Here is a 17995-nt window from a genome sequence, read left to right on the forward strand (position 1 = left end):
ATATGGGATGCAGGGTTTGAGGGTCAGCACAACATTGTGGGCTGAAGGGCCTGTACTGTGGTGTACTATGCTATGTTCTGTATAAGGTAGAAAAGGTGAGCAGGATGTTGGATTATTGAAATGCCCATAAAATCCAACAAAAGGCAACGAAAAAAGCCATAAGAATGTTAAAGATGAAATATGAGGGCAAACTAGCCAATAATATAAATCAGGATACTAAAAGTTTAGTTTTCAGTTACATGAAGAGTGAAAGGGAGATGAGAGTTGATATTGGACAATTGGAAAATGATGCTGGTGAGGTAGTGATGGGGATAAAGAAATGGCAGATGAACTTAATAAACACTTTGCATCAGTTTTCACTGTCTTTTCCTGTCAGCACCGCCCCACTTGTCCTATTTAACCTGTCCAGGTGCGGGTGGACTTTAGGACCCGGGGGAGCTCAGGACCCGCCGCCCGCGGCTGCTGCTGAATCTGCGGTGTTTCTGTTCTGTTGTTGGATGCGGTGAACGAGTTAAAATTGACGGATCGATAATTCTCATCTCGTGTTTATTTCACTCTCCGCACATTTATATTTACAGACACTTTACTCCTGACGCCGGTCCCGGGACCCGACCCGTTTACAGAGCCGGAGCGGAACCGGAGCAGATTCTCAGCCACTGGTTTTCATCCCGAGGCCAGAAGAAAGGATAAAGTTTCCCCGTGAATTTATTCCCAGTGAAGGTGTGGAGATGGGACTTGGTCTCCGCGTTGTAAAATGAAACTGTCCCGGACTGGTAACTGAGATAAACTCCCACCCTCCCGGGGATGGAACCGGCAGGGAGACGGGACTCAGGGGAGGGGAGATAGCCGAACACGTCACAATCCCGATATAACACGTCACCAACCCGCCCGATGACCCAGAATCCGGTCTCCGGACTCAGTCTGTCCCCTCCCTCCCTCTCCACAGACTCTGCGGCGACTCCCAGACACCAGAACCGATTCCCCGTCACCTCCACCTCCCAGTAATGTCTCCCCGATGTGAATCCCTCCGATCCCAGCACAGAAGGCCAGAATGTGAATCTCTTCCCGATGTCAGGGAGATCCCTCCAGGTCCGGGTCCGTCTCACACTCTTCCGATCCTCAGACACCTCGAGACACGGATTCGCCGTTTCCACATCCAGGGTGACAGAGACTGGGGGGAGAAGCAGAGAATTAGAGAGTCCCCGGGGATCGGGGGGAGACTCGGGCAGCGCGGCCCCGGGGATCGGGGGGAGACTCGGGCAGCGCGGCCCCGGGGATCGGGGGGGGATTCGGGCAGCGCGACCCCGGGGATCGGGGGGAGACTCGGGCAGCGCGGCCCCGGGGATCGGGGGGAGACTCGGGCAGCGCGGCCCCGGGGACAGGAGGAGACTCGGGCAGCGCGGCCCCGGGGATCGCGGGGGGAGACTCGGGCAGCGCCGCCCCGGGGATCGGGGAAAGGCCGCTAGGCCTCAGGCGCAGTCGGGTGGCCGACACGAACCTTTCCCGAGGTTTGACCGAACAAAAGCGGATGGACAACGAATATCTCCCCAAGGGTTTTCCGCTGGACGGAGAGCAGAGATTTCCCGATCAAACAGACACAAAATGCTGGAGGAACCGAGCGGGTCAGGCAGGAGGTGTGGAGAGAGATGGACAGTCTACGGTTCAGGTCGACATCTTCCCTCAAGGATAGAAATAGACAGCAAACGAGTGCGGGAAAGGGGTGGATTAAGATGGGAAAGAGGTGGGTGAATAGATTTAAACTGGAGGTCACGGAGGCCCATCGGCCCAACTCGTTTGTGCTGACCAACTTGCTCTAGTGAGCTAGTCCCATTTGCCCATTATTCTTTTCACCTTTTCTTATCCACGGCCCTGCCAGGATGTGTTTTAAAACATTCTCCCTGTCCCCATCTCTACAGTTGATCAAGACCCGGTGTAAACAGAGATAACCCTCTTCCCTGTCCATTGTACCATGAATTTTAGTGCCATTAACAAACCTACTAACTATGTCACCGACATTATCATCCAAATCATTAATAGGAATGACAAACAACCCCGGCCCCAGCACTGACCTCTGCAGGTCACAGGCCTCCTGTCCTCTGTGTTTAAGAGACACTTGGACAGACACTTCAATAGGCAAGGCACAGAAGGAGACTGACCTAATGCTGGCCAATGCGATGAATGTAGATGGGTAAATAGGTCAGCACAGATGTGATGGGTCGAAGGGCACATTTCTATGCTGTACGGCGATGGTTCTGTGAACTGAATGGATAAGAACCCCCAAACCCCCCTCTCCCTTCGGGTGCTGGGAATTTCAAACAGACAGTGACCCCTGACCCTTGACTCCTCAGACAGGGAAACATCCTCCCTGTATCCTGCCTGTTGACCCCAGAAGAATTTTTAGTTTCCCTGAGATCTCCTCTCTTTCTTCTGAACAGGGAACAGAGAACATAGAACAGTACAGCACAGGAACAGGCCCTTCATCCAATGTTAACATTCATTTGTGAGTGTGAAGTGTGGAGTGGGGGAGTGTGAAGGTTCGAGACAGTAAAGGAGGTGATAATGGGAAACAGCAGCGGAGAGATAAACGGCAGATTGAACCAGAACCAGGTGGGAGAGGGGTGGAAAGCCTGTGGGTGAACTGTGTGTGTAGACGTAACGAGAAGCTGGAGTGGGACAAAGGTGGAGATGAGGATCCCTTTGTCCCCTTTCCCACAACCCCATCACTCGCAGCCCCTCAAGAGGAAAGGGGAGGAATTTTCAGGGACCCTTAAGCAACACATGTCCTGATGAAGTGTTTCAGTCTGAACTGTTGACTGTTTACTCTTTTCCATCGATGCTTCCTGACCTGCTGAGTTCCCCCAGCATTTTGTGTTTTTTGCTCTACTTTAAATATACTTAATTATTTGCCTCCACAGCTGCCTGTGGCAGATTCACTGTCCTGTGGCTGAAGAAATTCCTCCTCATCTCTGTTCTAAATCGACACCCTCTAGTCGAAGGCTGTGCCTTGTGTTCTCGACCCAGCCGCTATAGGAAACATCCTTCCGACATCCACTCTCTCCAGGTAGGTGTCAGTGAGATCAGGCCAAGACCCTTCATCAGGACCTGTGTTGCTTGGATTACCAGCATCTGCAGATTTTCTCATGTTTGATTTTTAAAGCAGAAGTTGATATGTAAACTTCTTGATTAGTCAGGGTGTCAAATGTTAATGGGGAGGAGGCGGGAGAGTAGAGTTGAGAGGGATATAAATCAGCCATTCTTCTGAACTCCCATGAGTACAGGCCCAGAACCATCAAACACTCCTCATATGTTAACTCTTTTATTCCCAAAATCATTCTGGTGAACCTCCTGGATCCTCTCTAATGCCAGCACATCTTTTCCGATATAAGGGACCCAAAACTGCTCACAATACTCCGTGTGGTCTGACCAATGCCTTATAAACACTCAGAATGACATCCTATTCGAATCCTCTCGAAATGAATGCTAACGTTGAGCTTGCTGAGCTTAACACTGACTCAAACTGCAATTAAACATAAGGGAATCCTGCACAAGGACACCCAAGTCCATTCTGCACCTCTGATTTTTGAATTTTCTCACTGTTTACAAAATCGTCTATGCCTTTATTCCGCCTGCCAAATTGCATGCACGACTTCGCTACTCGATAATCCATCTATCACATCTTTGTCCATTTTCGAATCTGTCTCTGTCCTTCCCCAGACTCTGAGCTTCTGCACCACTACCTTCCCCTTCACCTAACTTCATCTCATCTGCAAACTTGGCCACAAAGGCAACAATTCTGTCATCCAAATCATTCTTTGTCTATCTTGGCTTTGTGTTCCTCGAAGAATTCCAGCAGATTTGTCGGGTAAGATTTCCCCTTCAGGGAAGACACGCTGTCTTTGCCCTATTTTATCATGTGCCTCCATGTACCCAAAAGCAGTTCCATTAATACTGGACTCCAGCATCTTTCCAAGCACACCACATCCAGACTAACTCACCTGTAATTTTCTTTCCTCAGCTGCTCTGCCTTCTTAAAGAGTGAAGTGACCTGTGCAATTTTCATTTGTCTTGAATATCCAATTATCTAGTGATCCCTGAAAGATCATTATAAATGCCCCCATATTCTCTTCAGCTAACTTTCCGAACACTGGGGTGTAGTCCATCTGGTCCAGGTACCCTCAGACCATCAATCTTCCCACGCACTTTCTCCTCAGTAACATCAACAACACTCAATTCTGTCCCCAGACACTCTCACATTTCTGACACACAGCTGGTATCTTCCACAGTGAGGATTGGCACAAAATATTAAATACGCACTTCGACAATGTCCTTTGTCACATGTCTCCTCTCCAGTGTCATTTTCTTGGGGTCCAATATCCACTCTTGTCTCTCTTTTACTCTTTAGAGTTTTGTGTCCTCTTGAGTATTGTAGGCAAGCTTTCCCTCATATCTCATTTTCTCTCCTTCGGGCTTTGTAATTGCTTTCTGTTGATTATCAAAATCTCCTCAATACTTCAACATCCTGCTAATTTTTGCTCTATTGTATGCCCTCTCTTTCACTTTTATGCTGTCTTTGACTTCCCTTGTTAAACAAAGTTACCTCATCCTCTGTGGATAATACTCCTCCGTCTTTGGGATTTATCTATCCAAATTGCCCCCAGAAATTCCAGTCTTTGTTGTTCTGCAATCATCCCTGCTGGCGTCCCCTCCCAATCTACTTTGGTCAGCTCTTCCCTCATGCCTCTGTAACTAACTTTACTCCACTCTAATACCGATACATCTGACTTTATCTCCCTCTCAAACTCCAGGGTGAATTCTATCATTTTATGATCACTGCTTCCTAAAGATTCTTTTCCCTTAGTCTCCCAAATCATATCTAGTTCACTATACAAATCCCACTCTAGAATTGCCTTTCTCCCATTGGGCTCAACCACAAGCAGTTCAAAAAAGCCATCTTGGGGACTTTCTACAAATTCCCTCTCTTGGGATGCAGCACCAACATGATCTTCCCAATCTACCTCCTTGTTGAAATCCCCCATTCCGACTGTCACATTGCATTTTTTTTCCATTTCCTAGTGTAATTTGTATCCCATTTCGATCCTGGCTACTATTTAGAGGGCTGTATATAATTACCATCAGGGTCTTTTTACCCTTGTAGTTTCTTAACTCTACCCACAATGACTCAACATCTTCCCATCCTTTGTCACCTCTCTCTAAGGATTTTATTTCATTTTTTACAACAGAGCCTCCCCATCCCCTCTGCCTACCTGCCTGTCCTTTGAATACAAGGTGTATCCTTGGATGTTGGACTTCAACCAGCATCTCCTTTCAGCCGCAACTCAGTGACGCCAACAACGTTATACCTGCCAATCTCTACCTGTGCTACAACATCATCTACCTTATTCCGTATGCTGGAGCATTCAAATATAACACCTTCAGTCCTGTATTCATCAGCATATTCGACACTGTCCACATGAGCTTAAGCAAGATCTATGATATCAATGATAGACCACAGTTCGGGTATTGTCTGCATGTCCACTTCCCCGAATATAGTGAAACATAGAAACACAGAAAACATAGAACACAATACAGGCCCTTCGGCCCACAAAGCTGTGTTGAACATGTCCCTACCTTAGAACTACCTAGGCCTTACCCATGGTCCTCTATTTTTATAAGCTCCATGTAGCCATTCATGAGTCTCTTAAAAGACCCTGTCGTTTCCACCTGCAGCACCACCACCAGCAGCCCGTTCCGCGCACTCACCATTCTCTGCATAAAAATCATACCTCCGACATCTCTGTATCTCCTTCCAAGCACCTTCAAACTATGCCCTCTCATGCTAGCCATTTCAGCCCTGGGAAAAAGCCTCTGACCGTCCACACGATCAATGCCTCTCATTATCTTGTACATCTCCGTCAGGTCACCTCTCATCCTCCGTCGTTCCAAGGAGAAAAGGCCGAGTTCACTCAACCTATTCTCATAAGGCATACCCCCCTCCAAAAAAAAAACAGGCAACATCCTTGTAAATCTCCTCTGCACCCTTTCTATTGGTTTCCACGTCCTTCCTGTAGTTGTAGTGAGGTGACCAGAATTGAGCACAGTACTCCAAGTGGACTGACCAGGGTCTTATATACGTGCAACATTACCTCTCGGCTCTTAAACTCAATCCCACGATTGATGAAGGCCAGTGCACCGTACGCCTTCTTAACCACAGAGTCAACCCGTGTAGGATGTCATTACACTGGACAGGAAGGTTCAGGAGGATGTTACCGGGACTGGGGGGGTTTGGATTAAAAGTAGAGAGTGTTTAAGCTTGGGCTATTTCGCTGTAGTGTAGAATGTTGATTGTTGATCCCTTATCGAGGTAAATACATTCACAACGGGCTGAGATAAAGTGAGTCTTTTTCTGAGAAATGGGAGTACAGAACCAGAGGGCTCAGATTGAAAGTGAGAGGGGAAGTTTTTATGAGGGATCTGTGAGGCAACATTCCCACAGACAGGTGGGTGGGCAGATGGAATTTGCTGTCAGATGCTGTAGAAACAGGTAAAATTAAAATATTTTAAGATGAACTTACACAGGTACATAGATAGGAAGTGGTCAGAGCGATATTGGACAAACACACACAAGGGGGACGTGCTCAAGAAGGCATCTTGGTCTTGCAGATGTATGAAGTGGTTCGTGGGTTCAAACCCTCCCAGATCATCCTCCTGAGGAATCTCACCCTTGAGTCTGTCTGTGAACTGTTGATGTGACGTCGCATCAGGGGGCAGCTCAGTGCACAGAACAGACTGGGTAAGGACGGCAGATTTCACTCCTAAGTCGGGACGTGGGCATATTTCTTTGACCATGTGTCACACTCAGATATTATGTGTGTGTGTGTGTGTGTGTGTGTGTGTTTGTGGTAAATATCAGTGTGTTTGTGTGTACACATCGAAGGAGAGTGTGCACATTGAAATATTTGTATGGCACAGCGTGTCATCACATGTCTGGTGTGTGCTGCCAATGTGTGACATGTGTGAGTTGTTTAAATAAATAAATTACCGTGTCTGAAGAGAATAGTTTCTAGATTACTGAAGGAAATATCAACGTACATTGCTGCGTCTCTGACTACAATCTGCCAATCCTTCCTGTGTATGTGTGTGTCGGGCTGTTTTGCCAGTCTGGTTATGCTGTGTGTGCTTCTCCTGAGATGAAATCCTGAATGATGTCAATGCTGGTTGCGTTGTCTGGGCTCATTCTCACAATGCTTCAATGTTGTGGTCTGATAACCATAAGCTCATAAGATATAGGAGCAGAATTTGGCCATTTGGCCCACTGTGACTGCTCCACCATTCAATCATGGCTGATCCTTTTCATCTCCTCCTCAGCCCCACTCCCCGGCCTTCTCGCCACAACCTCTGATACTGTGTGCAATCTAGAACCTGTCAAGCTCGGCCTTAAATATGCCCAACGACCTGGCCTCCACGGCTGCCTGTGGTAACAAGTTCTGCAAATTCACCACCCTCTGGCTAAAGAAATTTCTCTGCGTCTCTGTTTTTAAATAAGACACCCCTGTATCTTGAGGCTGTGCCCTCTTGTCCCAGACTCCCCCACCATGAGAAACATCCTTCCCACATCTACTCTGTCTTGGCCTTCCAACATTAAAAAGGTTTCAGTGAGATCCCCCATCATCTTTCTAAATTCCCGCAAGTACAGACCCAGAACCATCAAACATTCCTCGTATGATAACCCTTTCATTCCTGGAATCATCCTTGTGAACCTCCTCTGGACCCTCTACGATGCCAGCACATCCTTTCTCAGATGAGGAGCCCAAAACTGTTCACAATACTCAAGGTAATGCCTCACCATTGCCTTATAAACCCTCAGCATCGCATCCCTGCTCCTGTATGCTAAACTCCTTGAACTGAATGCTAACATTGCATTTACCTTCCTCACAACTGACTCTACCTGCAAGTTAACCTTCAGGGTGCTCTGCAGAAACACTCCCACACCCATCTGCATCTCAGATTTTTGAATTGTCTCCCCATTTTAAATAATCTGCATATTGTGCATGACCATGAATTTCCCAGCATTGTGTATCATTTGCCACTTTCTTGCCCAGTCTCCTCATCCAAGTCCTTCCGCAGCCTACCTGTTTTCTCAACACTACCGGCCCCTCCACCAATCTTATTATACGCCAACGTGTCCTATCTTGTCCAGTATCACCAAGTATTCCATAACCTCATACTTAACAATTGACACTAATGTCTTCCCACCCACAGAGGTGAGGCTAACTGGTCTATAACTTCATTTCTGCTGCCTTCCTCATGACTAAGAGTTGGGTGACATTTGTAATTTCCAGTCCTCTGACACCGCACCAGAGCCCAATGATTTTTGAAAGATCATTTCAAATGCCTCCACAATCTCTACCGCTACCTCTTTCAGAACACTAGGGTGCAGTTCATCTGGTCTGAGTGACTCATGTCCCTTTTTGAGCACCTTCTCCCTTGTAACAGTAACTGTACTCACTTCTCTTCCCTCGCACGCTTCAACACCTGACACAGTGCCAGTGTCTTCCACAGTGAAGACTGATGAAAATACTCATTTAGTTCGTCTGTCATCTCTTTGTCTCCTGTTATTATATATCCAGCCTCATTTTCTAGTGGTCCTACATCCACTCTCATCTCTATTTTATTTTTTCGCAATACTTGAAAATCAATTTGATATTGTTTGTTTGTTTGACCTGCTGCGTTCGCCAGCAACTTTGATGTGTGTTGCTTGATATTGTTTGCTTACTTGTTTTATAAAGACAGGTGTGTAAAAAGGGCCTGAAGGATCATTGGAGACCCAAGTCACCCCAACAACAAACTGTACCAGTCGCTACCATACAGGAACTGGTTCCGCAGCATAAAAGCCAGAACCAACAGGGTCCGGGGACAGCTTCTTCCACCAGGCTATCAGACTGATTAACTCGTGCTGAGACAACTGTATTTCTATGTTATATTGACTAGAATGTTATACATATTATTTATCATCAATTACTATAAACTGCACATTTAGACGGAAGATTTTTCCTGCTTGTTTATAGAAAGGATGTAAGTAGTAAAGTCAATTCAATTCAATTCCATATTTCATTTTTCCCCTCCCAATAATTTTTTTTCAGTTCCTCTCTGTAAGTATTTAAAAGCCTCCCAATTCGCTGTCTTCCTATTAATTTTCACTTTGTTGTATGCCCACGCTTTGGCATTTACATTAGCTTGTCTTCCCTTATCAGCCACGATTGTACTATTTTGCCATTTGAGTATTTATTTATTTTTCGAATATATCTATCCTTCACCTTCCTCATTTTCCCAGAATCTGACATCATTTCTGCTCTGCTGTCATCCCAGACAACATCTCCCTCCATTTTACTTTGGCCAACTCCTCTTTCAGACCACTGTAATTTCTTTTACTCCTCTGGAATACTACAACGTCAGACTTTACTTTTTTCCTTATCAAATCTCAAGTTGAACTCAGTCATGTTGTGAGCATGGCCTCCTCAGGTTTTTTTCCTAAGATATCATCTCCAGTTCAATACACAACATCCAATCCAGTAGAGCTGTTCCCCAAGTTGGCTCAACGACAAACTGCACTAAAAAGTTATCAAATGGCATTCAACAAATTCACTCTCTTGAGATCCATTATCAATCTAATTTTCCCAATTGACCTGCTTGTTGAATTCTCCCATGACTATTGTAACATTGTCTGTTTCATTGGCCTTCTCTATTTCCAGTTGTAATCTGTGGTCCACATCCAGCTACTGTTGGGATCCTGTATATGTCTGTCATCAGTGTCATTTTTACTCTTGCAGTTCCTTCACTCAACCCACAAGGAATCAACATCTTCCAATTCTATGTTACATCTTTCTATTGATTTACCAGGAGACCCATATCACCCCCTCTGCCTACCTTCCTATACCACTGATACAATGTGTAACCTTGGACATTCATCTCCCAACTACAACCATCCTTCAGCCATGATTCCCTGATGGCCACAACATCATACCTGACAATCTGTAATCGAGCAACAAGATCATCCACCCTATTTCTCACACTCCATGCATTGAGATATAACACTTTGGGTACTGTATTTCCTATCCTTTTTCATTCTGCATCCCTAATGCACTGATACTCACCCAGCTGGCTGCAGTTTTGTCCTCGTATCTGGCTGCCCCATCTGACAGTCTGACTGCACACTATCTTTGCATTTTTACCATCAGTCCTATCCCTTCACTCGTTCCTAACCACCCCCCCCCCCAACAAATTAGTTTAAACCCTCCCCAACAGCTCTATCAAACCTCCCTGTGAGAATATTGTTCTCCCTCGGGTCCAGGTGCAACCCATCCCTTTTGAGCAGGTCATTTCTCCACCAGAAAAGATCCCAATGATCCAAAAACCTGAAGCCCTGCCCCCTGCACCAGCTTCTCAGGCATGCTTTAATCTGCCAAATTATCCTGCTCCTACCCTCACCAGCACGTCGCACAGGCAGCAGTCCAGAAATTATAAACCTGAAGGTACTGCTTCTGAGCTTTCTACCAAGCTCTCCAAATTCTATTTTCAGGACCTCTTTGTTTTTACTTCCAATGTCATTGGTCCCAAAATATACCGATATATATGACCACCCCCACTAAAATGATGTAGACACGATCCGAGGCATCCCTGATTCTGGCAACTAGGAGGCAACATACCATTCGGGTGTCCCACTCACATCCACAGATTCTCCTGCCTGTTCCCCGACTGAGTCCCCAATCACTACCACTCCCCTCTTTTCCCTCGAACAACAGTGAGAGTTGCCAATCCAGAAGGAGGGAGACCTGCGTCAATCAGAGTCTGCACTCACAGAGCACGAAGGACTTGTGTATTTTTCTGACAACCCCGGTGACCACACTGATGCCCGCTTTTATTCCCTACAATATCATCAAGTCAGCATTAATTTCCCAGCTCCTGTGGTAGGATTCAAACTCATGTCTTGACATGTTAGTGCAATGTGCCTGGGATCGGGACACAGTGGTTCATCGGCCAGTCCCGTGTATTGGTTGTATTGTGGCTCTGTGCTGGTGTGTTCAGGGGTCTGACATCTCCAGCTGACCATGTGACAGTGACGCCCCCCCCCCCCGGTCGGTGGGGTTGATATGGAATAGACTTCAGTTCCACTTTAACCTAATATTACAGCAATCTTTGCCTCAAATTTGAAATTAATTGTGATCTCACAAACAAGAAGAAATGAATCTTTGTAAGTTTTACCTCGATTAATGCCATCAAGTGTTTCTCTCAGCACTGTGTTCAGCAAATAGATGTGATCAAATTTTTCAACCGGTAGGGCCTCATCTGTCACTGACAATTCCGGGACATCATCATTAATCCTGTAATTAATAAACTGATGGTGATAAACTGCTATTCTGAACTATTTCACAAATCCATACAGGGTTTCAGTAAAGAGCATGTCCTACCTCCTGTTCCGATGAGCTTCCTCCTGAAATAAATAAAACACAAATCTGAATAGACAGAGACTATCGACATCCTGAATTTCATCCAAACCATTACAAGGTGTTGAAAATTCCCACCCCTGCAGTTACTCACACAAACAGACAATACAGAACCAGGGGTTGAAAATTCCCACTCCTGCAGTCACTCACACACACAGACAATACAGAACCAGGGGTTGAAAATTCCCACCCCTGCAGTCACTCACACACACAGACAATACAGAACCAGGGGTTGAAAATTCCCACTCCTGCAGTCACTCACACACACAGACAATACAGAACCAAGGGTTAAATTACAGGAAAGGTTTCTGAAAATTAGATCATTACTGAGAGGATGAAACTTACAGGAAAGACAGGACGGGTTGCGCATTTTCATCTGGATAAGACGTCAGGGTGATAAGATGGAGCAATTGAAGATCAGTGATGGATTTGATCGTGTCATGTGGAGAAAGTATATCTATTTATGGGCAGGAGAAAGTATATCTATTTATAAGCAGATGAAATTCCAGATGGATCTTAATAAATCCCATAAGAAATTTAGTGAAGAGGATGTGGAACTCACTGCCACAGGAGTGTTTGAAGTGGAACAGCAGAGATTGAATGTCATGGGGAAACTGGATAAACACGAGGGACCAGGGAGTTCGGGGCACTGTTGCTGGGTGTGGTGAGTAGGTGGGAGGAGGTTTGTTTAGCAGGGAAACAGATAGGAGAAGATGGACCGAATGGTCTGTTTATGATGGAGAATGGGATATTATTCCGTATGAAGTTTATCTCAGAAAGTAAAGAAACAGTGAATGTTTCCCTAATCTGATGGAAACTGGGTATGGAGGATAAGTCTGATGTGTGGGTCACATTCTTTGTTCTCAGTGATTGACAGAGAGACCCTCACACCCACCGCACCAGACACACTCACAGCCTGTGATTGGAACTGTGTGTTAATGGGAGATTTAGAGGATATTTAACAGGTAATTAAGGACACAGTCTGTAACTCTGTGTTATTTTCAGAGTAGATTACATTCTGTCCTGGGATGTACAGAAGTTGTGGAAGTCCAGTTCTGGGACAGCAACAACTCTGAATAGTTTCATCAATTGTCTGGTGAGAAACAGTTTACTGCCATTTGTAAATGCTGTGTGTAGGAGCAATGCACCTGTTTTCTGTCTGCAGTGTATTCTGTGTTACGTGTTTATTATGGTAACACGTCATGTGAGTGGGGGCGTGGGAAAAGCGAACCGAATAAGTTACATATTCGAACTTTGTTCTCAAAAGTTTTGAGTTGGGGACGGACGGATGTCATATCTTTGTTGAACGATACGTTGCAGCTTAACTTACGATTTATAATGCTTAAGATTCATTGCTTCCAAATTGTACGTTGCTAATAGAGGATTGAATACATATCTTAGACATTTTGGAACATCATCATTGGAGTGATTGGAGGGTGTGTCATTCAAGTATAACAATCTGTGTGAGGTTGCCTGCAGCGGCAATTGATTTGTTAGAACTGGCCACTGTGCTGCGTTTATTTCAAATATACCACTGTTCATTTCGTGCTCTTTGACAGGAACAAATTGAAATATAATCCCTCACCTTGAGAAATATCACACTGTCTTTTTACATAGAAACATAGAAAATAGGTGCAGGAGTAGGCCATTCGGCCCCTCGAGCCTGCACCGCCATTTATTATGATCATGGCTGATCATCCAACTCAGAACCCCGCCCCAGCCTTCCCTCCATACCCCCTGACCCCCGTAGCCACAAGGGCCATATCGAACTCCCTCTTAAATATAGCCAATGAACTGGCCTCAACTGTTTCCTGTGGCAGAGAATTCCACAGATTCACCACTCTCTGTGTGAAGAAGTTTTTCCTAATCTCGGTCCTAAAAGGCTTCCCCTCTATCCTCAAACTGTGACCCCTCGTTCTGGACTTCCCCAACATCGGGAACAATCTTCCTGCATCTAACCTGTCCAATCCCTTTAGGATCTTATACGTTTCAATCAGATCCCCCCTCAATCTTCTAAATTCCAACGAGTACAAGCCCAGTTCATCAATTCTTTCTTCATATGAAAGTCCTGCCATCCCAGGAATCAATCTGGTGAACCTTCTCTGTACTCCCTCTATGGCAAGGATGTCTTTCCTCAGATTAGGGGACCAAAACTGCACACAATACTCCAGGGGCGGTCTCACCAAGGCCTTGTACGACTGCAGTAGTACCTCCCTGCTCCTGTACTCAAATCCTCTCGCTATAAATGCCAGTATACCATTCGCCTTTTTCACCGCCTGCTGTACCTGCATGCCCACTTTCAATGACTGGTGTATAATGACACCCAGGTCACGTTGCACCTCCCCTTCTCCTAATCGGCCACCATTTAGATAATAATCTGTTTTCCTATTTTTGCCACCAAAGTGGATAACTTCCCATTTATCCACATTAAATTGCATCTGCCATGAATTTGCCCACTCACCCAACCTATCCAAGTCACCCTGCATCCTCTTAGCATTCTCCTCACAGCTAACACTGCCACCCAGCTTCGTGTCATCCGCAAACTTGGAGATGCTGCATTTAATTCCCTCATCCAAGTCATTAATATATATTGTAAACAACTGAGGTCCCAGCACTGAGCCTTGCGGTACCCCACTAGTCACCGCCTGCCATTCTGAAAAGGTCCCGTTTATTCCCACTCTGTGCTTCCTGTCTGCTAACCAACTCTCCACCCACACCAATATCTTACCCCCAATACCGTGTGCTTTAAGTTTGCACACTAATCTCCTGTGTGGGACCTTGTCAAAAGTCTTCTGAAAATCCAAATATATCACATCCACTGGTTCTCCCCTATCCACTCTACTAGTTACATCCTCAAAAAATTCTATGAGATTCGTCAGACATGATTTTCCTTTCACAAATCCATGCTGACTTTGTCCGATCATTTCACCACTTTCCAAATGTGCTGTTATCACATCTTTGATAACTGACTCCAGCAGTTTCCCCACCACCGACGTTAGGCTAACCGGTCTATAATTGCCTGGTTTCTCTCTCCCTCCTTTTTTAAAAAGTGGAGTTACATTAGCTACCCTCCAATCCTCAGGAACTAGTCCAGAATCTAACGATCCATCTGTTCCTTTAACTTTGAGATTTCCTCCTGAATCAACCCGATATTCTCTTGAATCTCTCGAATATTTTTCTCCATTCGATTTAGAATCCTCTCCTCTTCCTCCCTGAGATCCCTGAGTAAACTCTGCTCTTTCTCAGTGATAATCTGGCGCAGTTCTGCAAACTGAGACGTGATGTGGGTCTGAACGCTTTGTGACTGTTCCTATCGAATGAAAGGTGAAGATTAATTTACTATATTGCTGTCTGTATTTCCTGATGACGTTAAGGTGACCATTCGGTCCATTAAAATTCATGCTTCTGAATCATTCCCGTCAACCCCATTCCCTCACGTTTTCCTGAAACCTCCCTCATTGACCTATTAACTCCCACCTGATTCACATACAATCTCCCCCACCTTCACAGGGTTAATTGTAATTAACCATTCATCCAGCATGTCCTTGGGATGTGTCTGAAACTGTCGTGGTCACAGGAAGAGCATGCAAACTCCACACAGACAGTACCAGAGGTCAGGATTGTACCCAAATCACTAGAGCTGCGATACTCTGCTATTCTGCATTAAAGGGAGCAAAAGTATACAGTAATATCAGAAAATCCGCTCAGGAAGCCTCATCCGGACTCTGGAATTCTTCTCTTTCTGTTGCTGCTCCTTTTCCTGGAAGTCTGATTTCTTTTTAGTGAGAGAGTCTAAGGAAGATTTTAGCTGATCCTGGAAGTCAGAGAGCGGAAGAAATAGAAAAAAAAAAGGTAGAACAAAAGAAACAGGGGATCAAACCCGACTACCGCACACAAAATGCCAGAGGAACTCAGCATCTACAGTGGCATGCAAAAGTTTGGGCACCCCGGTCAAAATTTCTTTTACTGAGAATAGCTAATCGATTAAAAGATGAACTGATTTCCAAAATGCATAAAGTTAAAGATGACAGATTTCTTTAATGTTCTAAGCAAAAAATGTTTTTTTTTATTTCCATATTTTGCAGTTTCAAAATAACAATAACATTGCGGCCTAAAAGTACTAATTTAACTTCATCAGTCCACAGGACTTGTTTCCAAAATGCATCAGGTTTGTTTGGATGTTCTTTGAACTCTTCAAATAGAACTTTCTGGCCACAATGAGCAAAGGTATGTTTGGAGCAAAAGAGGGTGCAGGATTTCATGAAAAGAATCCCTCTCCAACTGTTCAGCACGGGGGTGGACCGATCATGTTTTGGGCTTGTGTTGCAGCCAGTGGTTTGGGGAACATTTACTGGTAGAGGGAAAAATGAATTTAATTAAATACCAGCAAATACTGGAAGCAAATGTCACACCGTCTGTAAAAAAGCTGAAAAGAGGATGGCTTCTACAACAGGATAATGAACCTAAACGCACCTCAAAATCCACAATGGACTACCTCAAGAGGCGCAAGCTGAAGATTTTGCCATGGCCCTCACAGTCCCTCGACCAAAACATCATCAAGAATCTGTGGATAGACCTCAAAAGAGCAGTGCATGCAAGATGGCCCAAGAATCTCACAGAACTTGAAGCCTTTTGCAAGGTAGAATGTGCAAAAATCAACCAAACATGAAATGACAGACTCAGCTGGCTACAGAAAGTGTTTACAAGCTGTGATACTTGCCAAAGGGGGTATTACTAAGTACTGACCATGCAGGGTGCCCAAACTTTTGCTTCGAGCCCTTTTCCTTTTTTGTTATTTTGAAACTGTAAAAAATGGAAATAAAAACATTTCTTGCTTAAAATTTTAAAGAAATGTGTCATCTTTAACTTCATGCCTTTTGGAAATCTGTTCATTTTTACTCGCTTAGCTATTCACAGGAACAGAAGTTTTGACCAGGAGTGCCCAAACTTTTGCAAGCCACTGTATGCAGGGCAAAGAAACAGTCGGTGTTTCGGGATGTGACCCTTCATTCGGACTGGGAAGGAATGGGGCAGAAGCCAGAGTAAAAAGGTTGGGGATGAGAACCAGCTGACAGGTGACGGGTGAGACAACGTGAGGGAGAACCTGGGTGAGGGTGATGAAGTAAGAAGCTGAGAGGGGACAGGTGGAAGAGGCAAAGAGCTGAAGAAGGAGGAAACTAACACGAGAGGACAATTGGCCATGGAAGTAAAGGGAGGAATTCGGTCTGTTTGGGCCCCTGAATGGTGACGAGGGAGGAGGTGTGGGAGTCAGGTGTATCACCTGTCCCGTTTACAGGTATCGGTGTCAGGAGGGAGATCAGTGGGGAGGAGCGAGTGGATAAGAGAGTTTCGTAGAGAGCGATCTCGACGGAGAGCGGAGAGTTGTGGAAGTGACATGGCGGTGGGATGTGCTTGGTGATAGAATCCCATTGGAGATGGCGAAAGGTGGGGGAATGATGTGTTGTTTACGGAGGCTCGTGCCGTGGATAATGACGATGGGGTGAGTATCAAATTCAGGTTAGTTTTACCTTGTAGATTTTAACAGCTTCTTTAATCGGCAGGAAGCGGTGCTCTCGGTGTTCCTGCGCATCTCTACAGATCAGACAGATCAGTGTCTTGTCCGTTTCACAGAACAGCTTCAGTTCTTCCTCATGTTCCTCGCAGTGAAGTTTACCTTCCTTCCCTTTCGGATTCAGGTTTAAATTTTGAATTTTTTCAACCAGATTTGCTGAGGCCCGACTGGCCCTGAGGGTGCGGTCAGCAATCTCCTCTCTACACTCCGGGCAGGAGTTTCTCTCCTCCTTTTCCCAATACTGTGTGATACAAGAGCGACAGAAGTTGTGCGCGCACTCCAGCGACACCGGATCTGTGAAGAAATCCAGGCAGATGGGACAAATTGCCTCCTCGCTCAAACTCTCGACCTGTTCTTTCGAAGCCATGTTAACTCCTGGCACTTCCTGATTCAGAACGCCGCCGATCCCCTGCAGTACCGCGATTGTCCACTACAGGCGCTGCAGACTCAGCAAATGAACATTACGTTACTGCCTGTGATTTCCACACCAGGGTGGGATCGGAAACACATAAACTGGTCGGAAATGAACACTTGGCCATGGATTGCCCAAGCCCGGCTGCAAAAGGAGGATGGTCGGCATGGGGCTAGTAATCACAGTGCGACAGATACTTCAGGGAACACTGGCGAACTGCTGTTGGCCTGTGCCCCAGTAGGCGTGATGGGCTAATGAAGAAGCGGAACAGAAGTGAAGCCAGAGGGAAGAGCCTGGTTCAGTCTGAGGCAGGACTGAAAGGGACAAGTTCTGAAAAGAGAGGTACAAGAGTCTGCAGGTGCTGGAATCTCGAGTAAAAAAAACGTGATGCTGGAGGAGCTGAGCGGGACAGGCAGCATCTGCGGAGAGGAATGTACAATAGACTTTCTGGGTCGAGATCCTTCATCTGGACTGTCTCAACCCGAAATGCCTGACCCGATGAGTAATTCC

At 45.6% G+C, this 17995-nt stretch overlaps 1 protein-coding gene across 1 annotated transcript; it reads right to left on the reverse strand.

Annotated features, from left to right (window-relative positions):
* Window positions 1-532: 532 nt before the first annotated feature.
* Window positions 533-17455, reverse strand: LOC140185317 (E3 ubiquitin-protein ligase TRIM39-like). Its single transcript, XM_072238713.1, has 4 exons — window positions 17030-17455; window positions 11466-11488; window positions 11260-11378; window positions 533-1171 (listed from the first exon to the last, which is right to left on the reverse strand). Exons 1-4 carry the CDS (start codon window positions 17438-17440, stop codon window positions 618-620), a joined length of 1107 nt encoding a protein of 368 aa, XP_072094814.1. The 5' UTR covers window positions 17441-17455; the 3' UTR covers window positions 533-617.
* Window positions 17456-17995: the final 540 nt, after the last annotated feature.

The sequence above is a fragment of the Mobula birostris genome, chromosome 20 (assembly GCF_030028105.1).
Source record: "Mobula birostris isolate sMobBir1 chromosome 20, sMobBir1.hap1, whole genome shotgun sequence".
Taxonomy (NCBI): Eukaryota; Metazoa; Chordata; class Chondrichthyes; order Myliobatiformes; family Myliobatidae; genus Mobula; species Mobula birostris.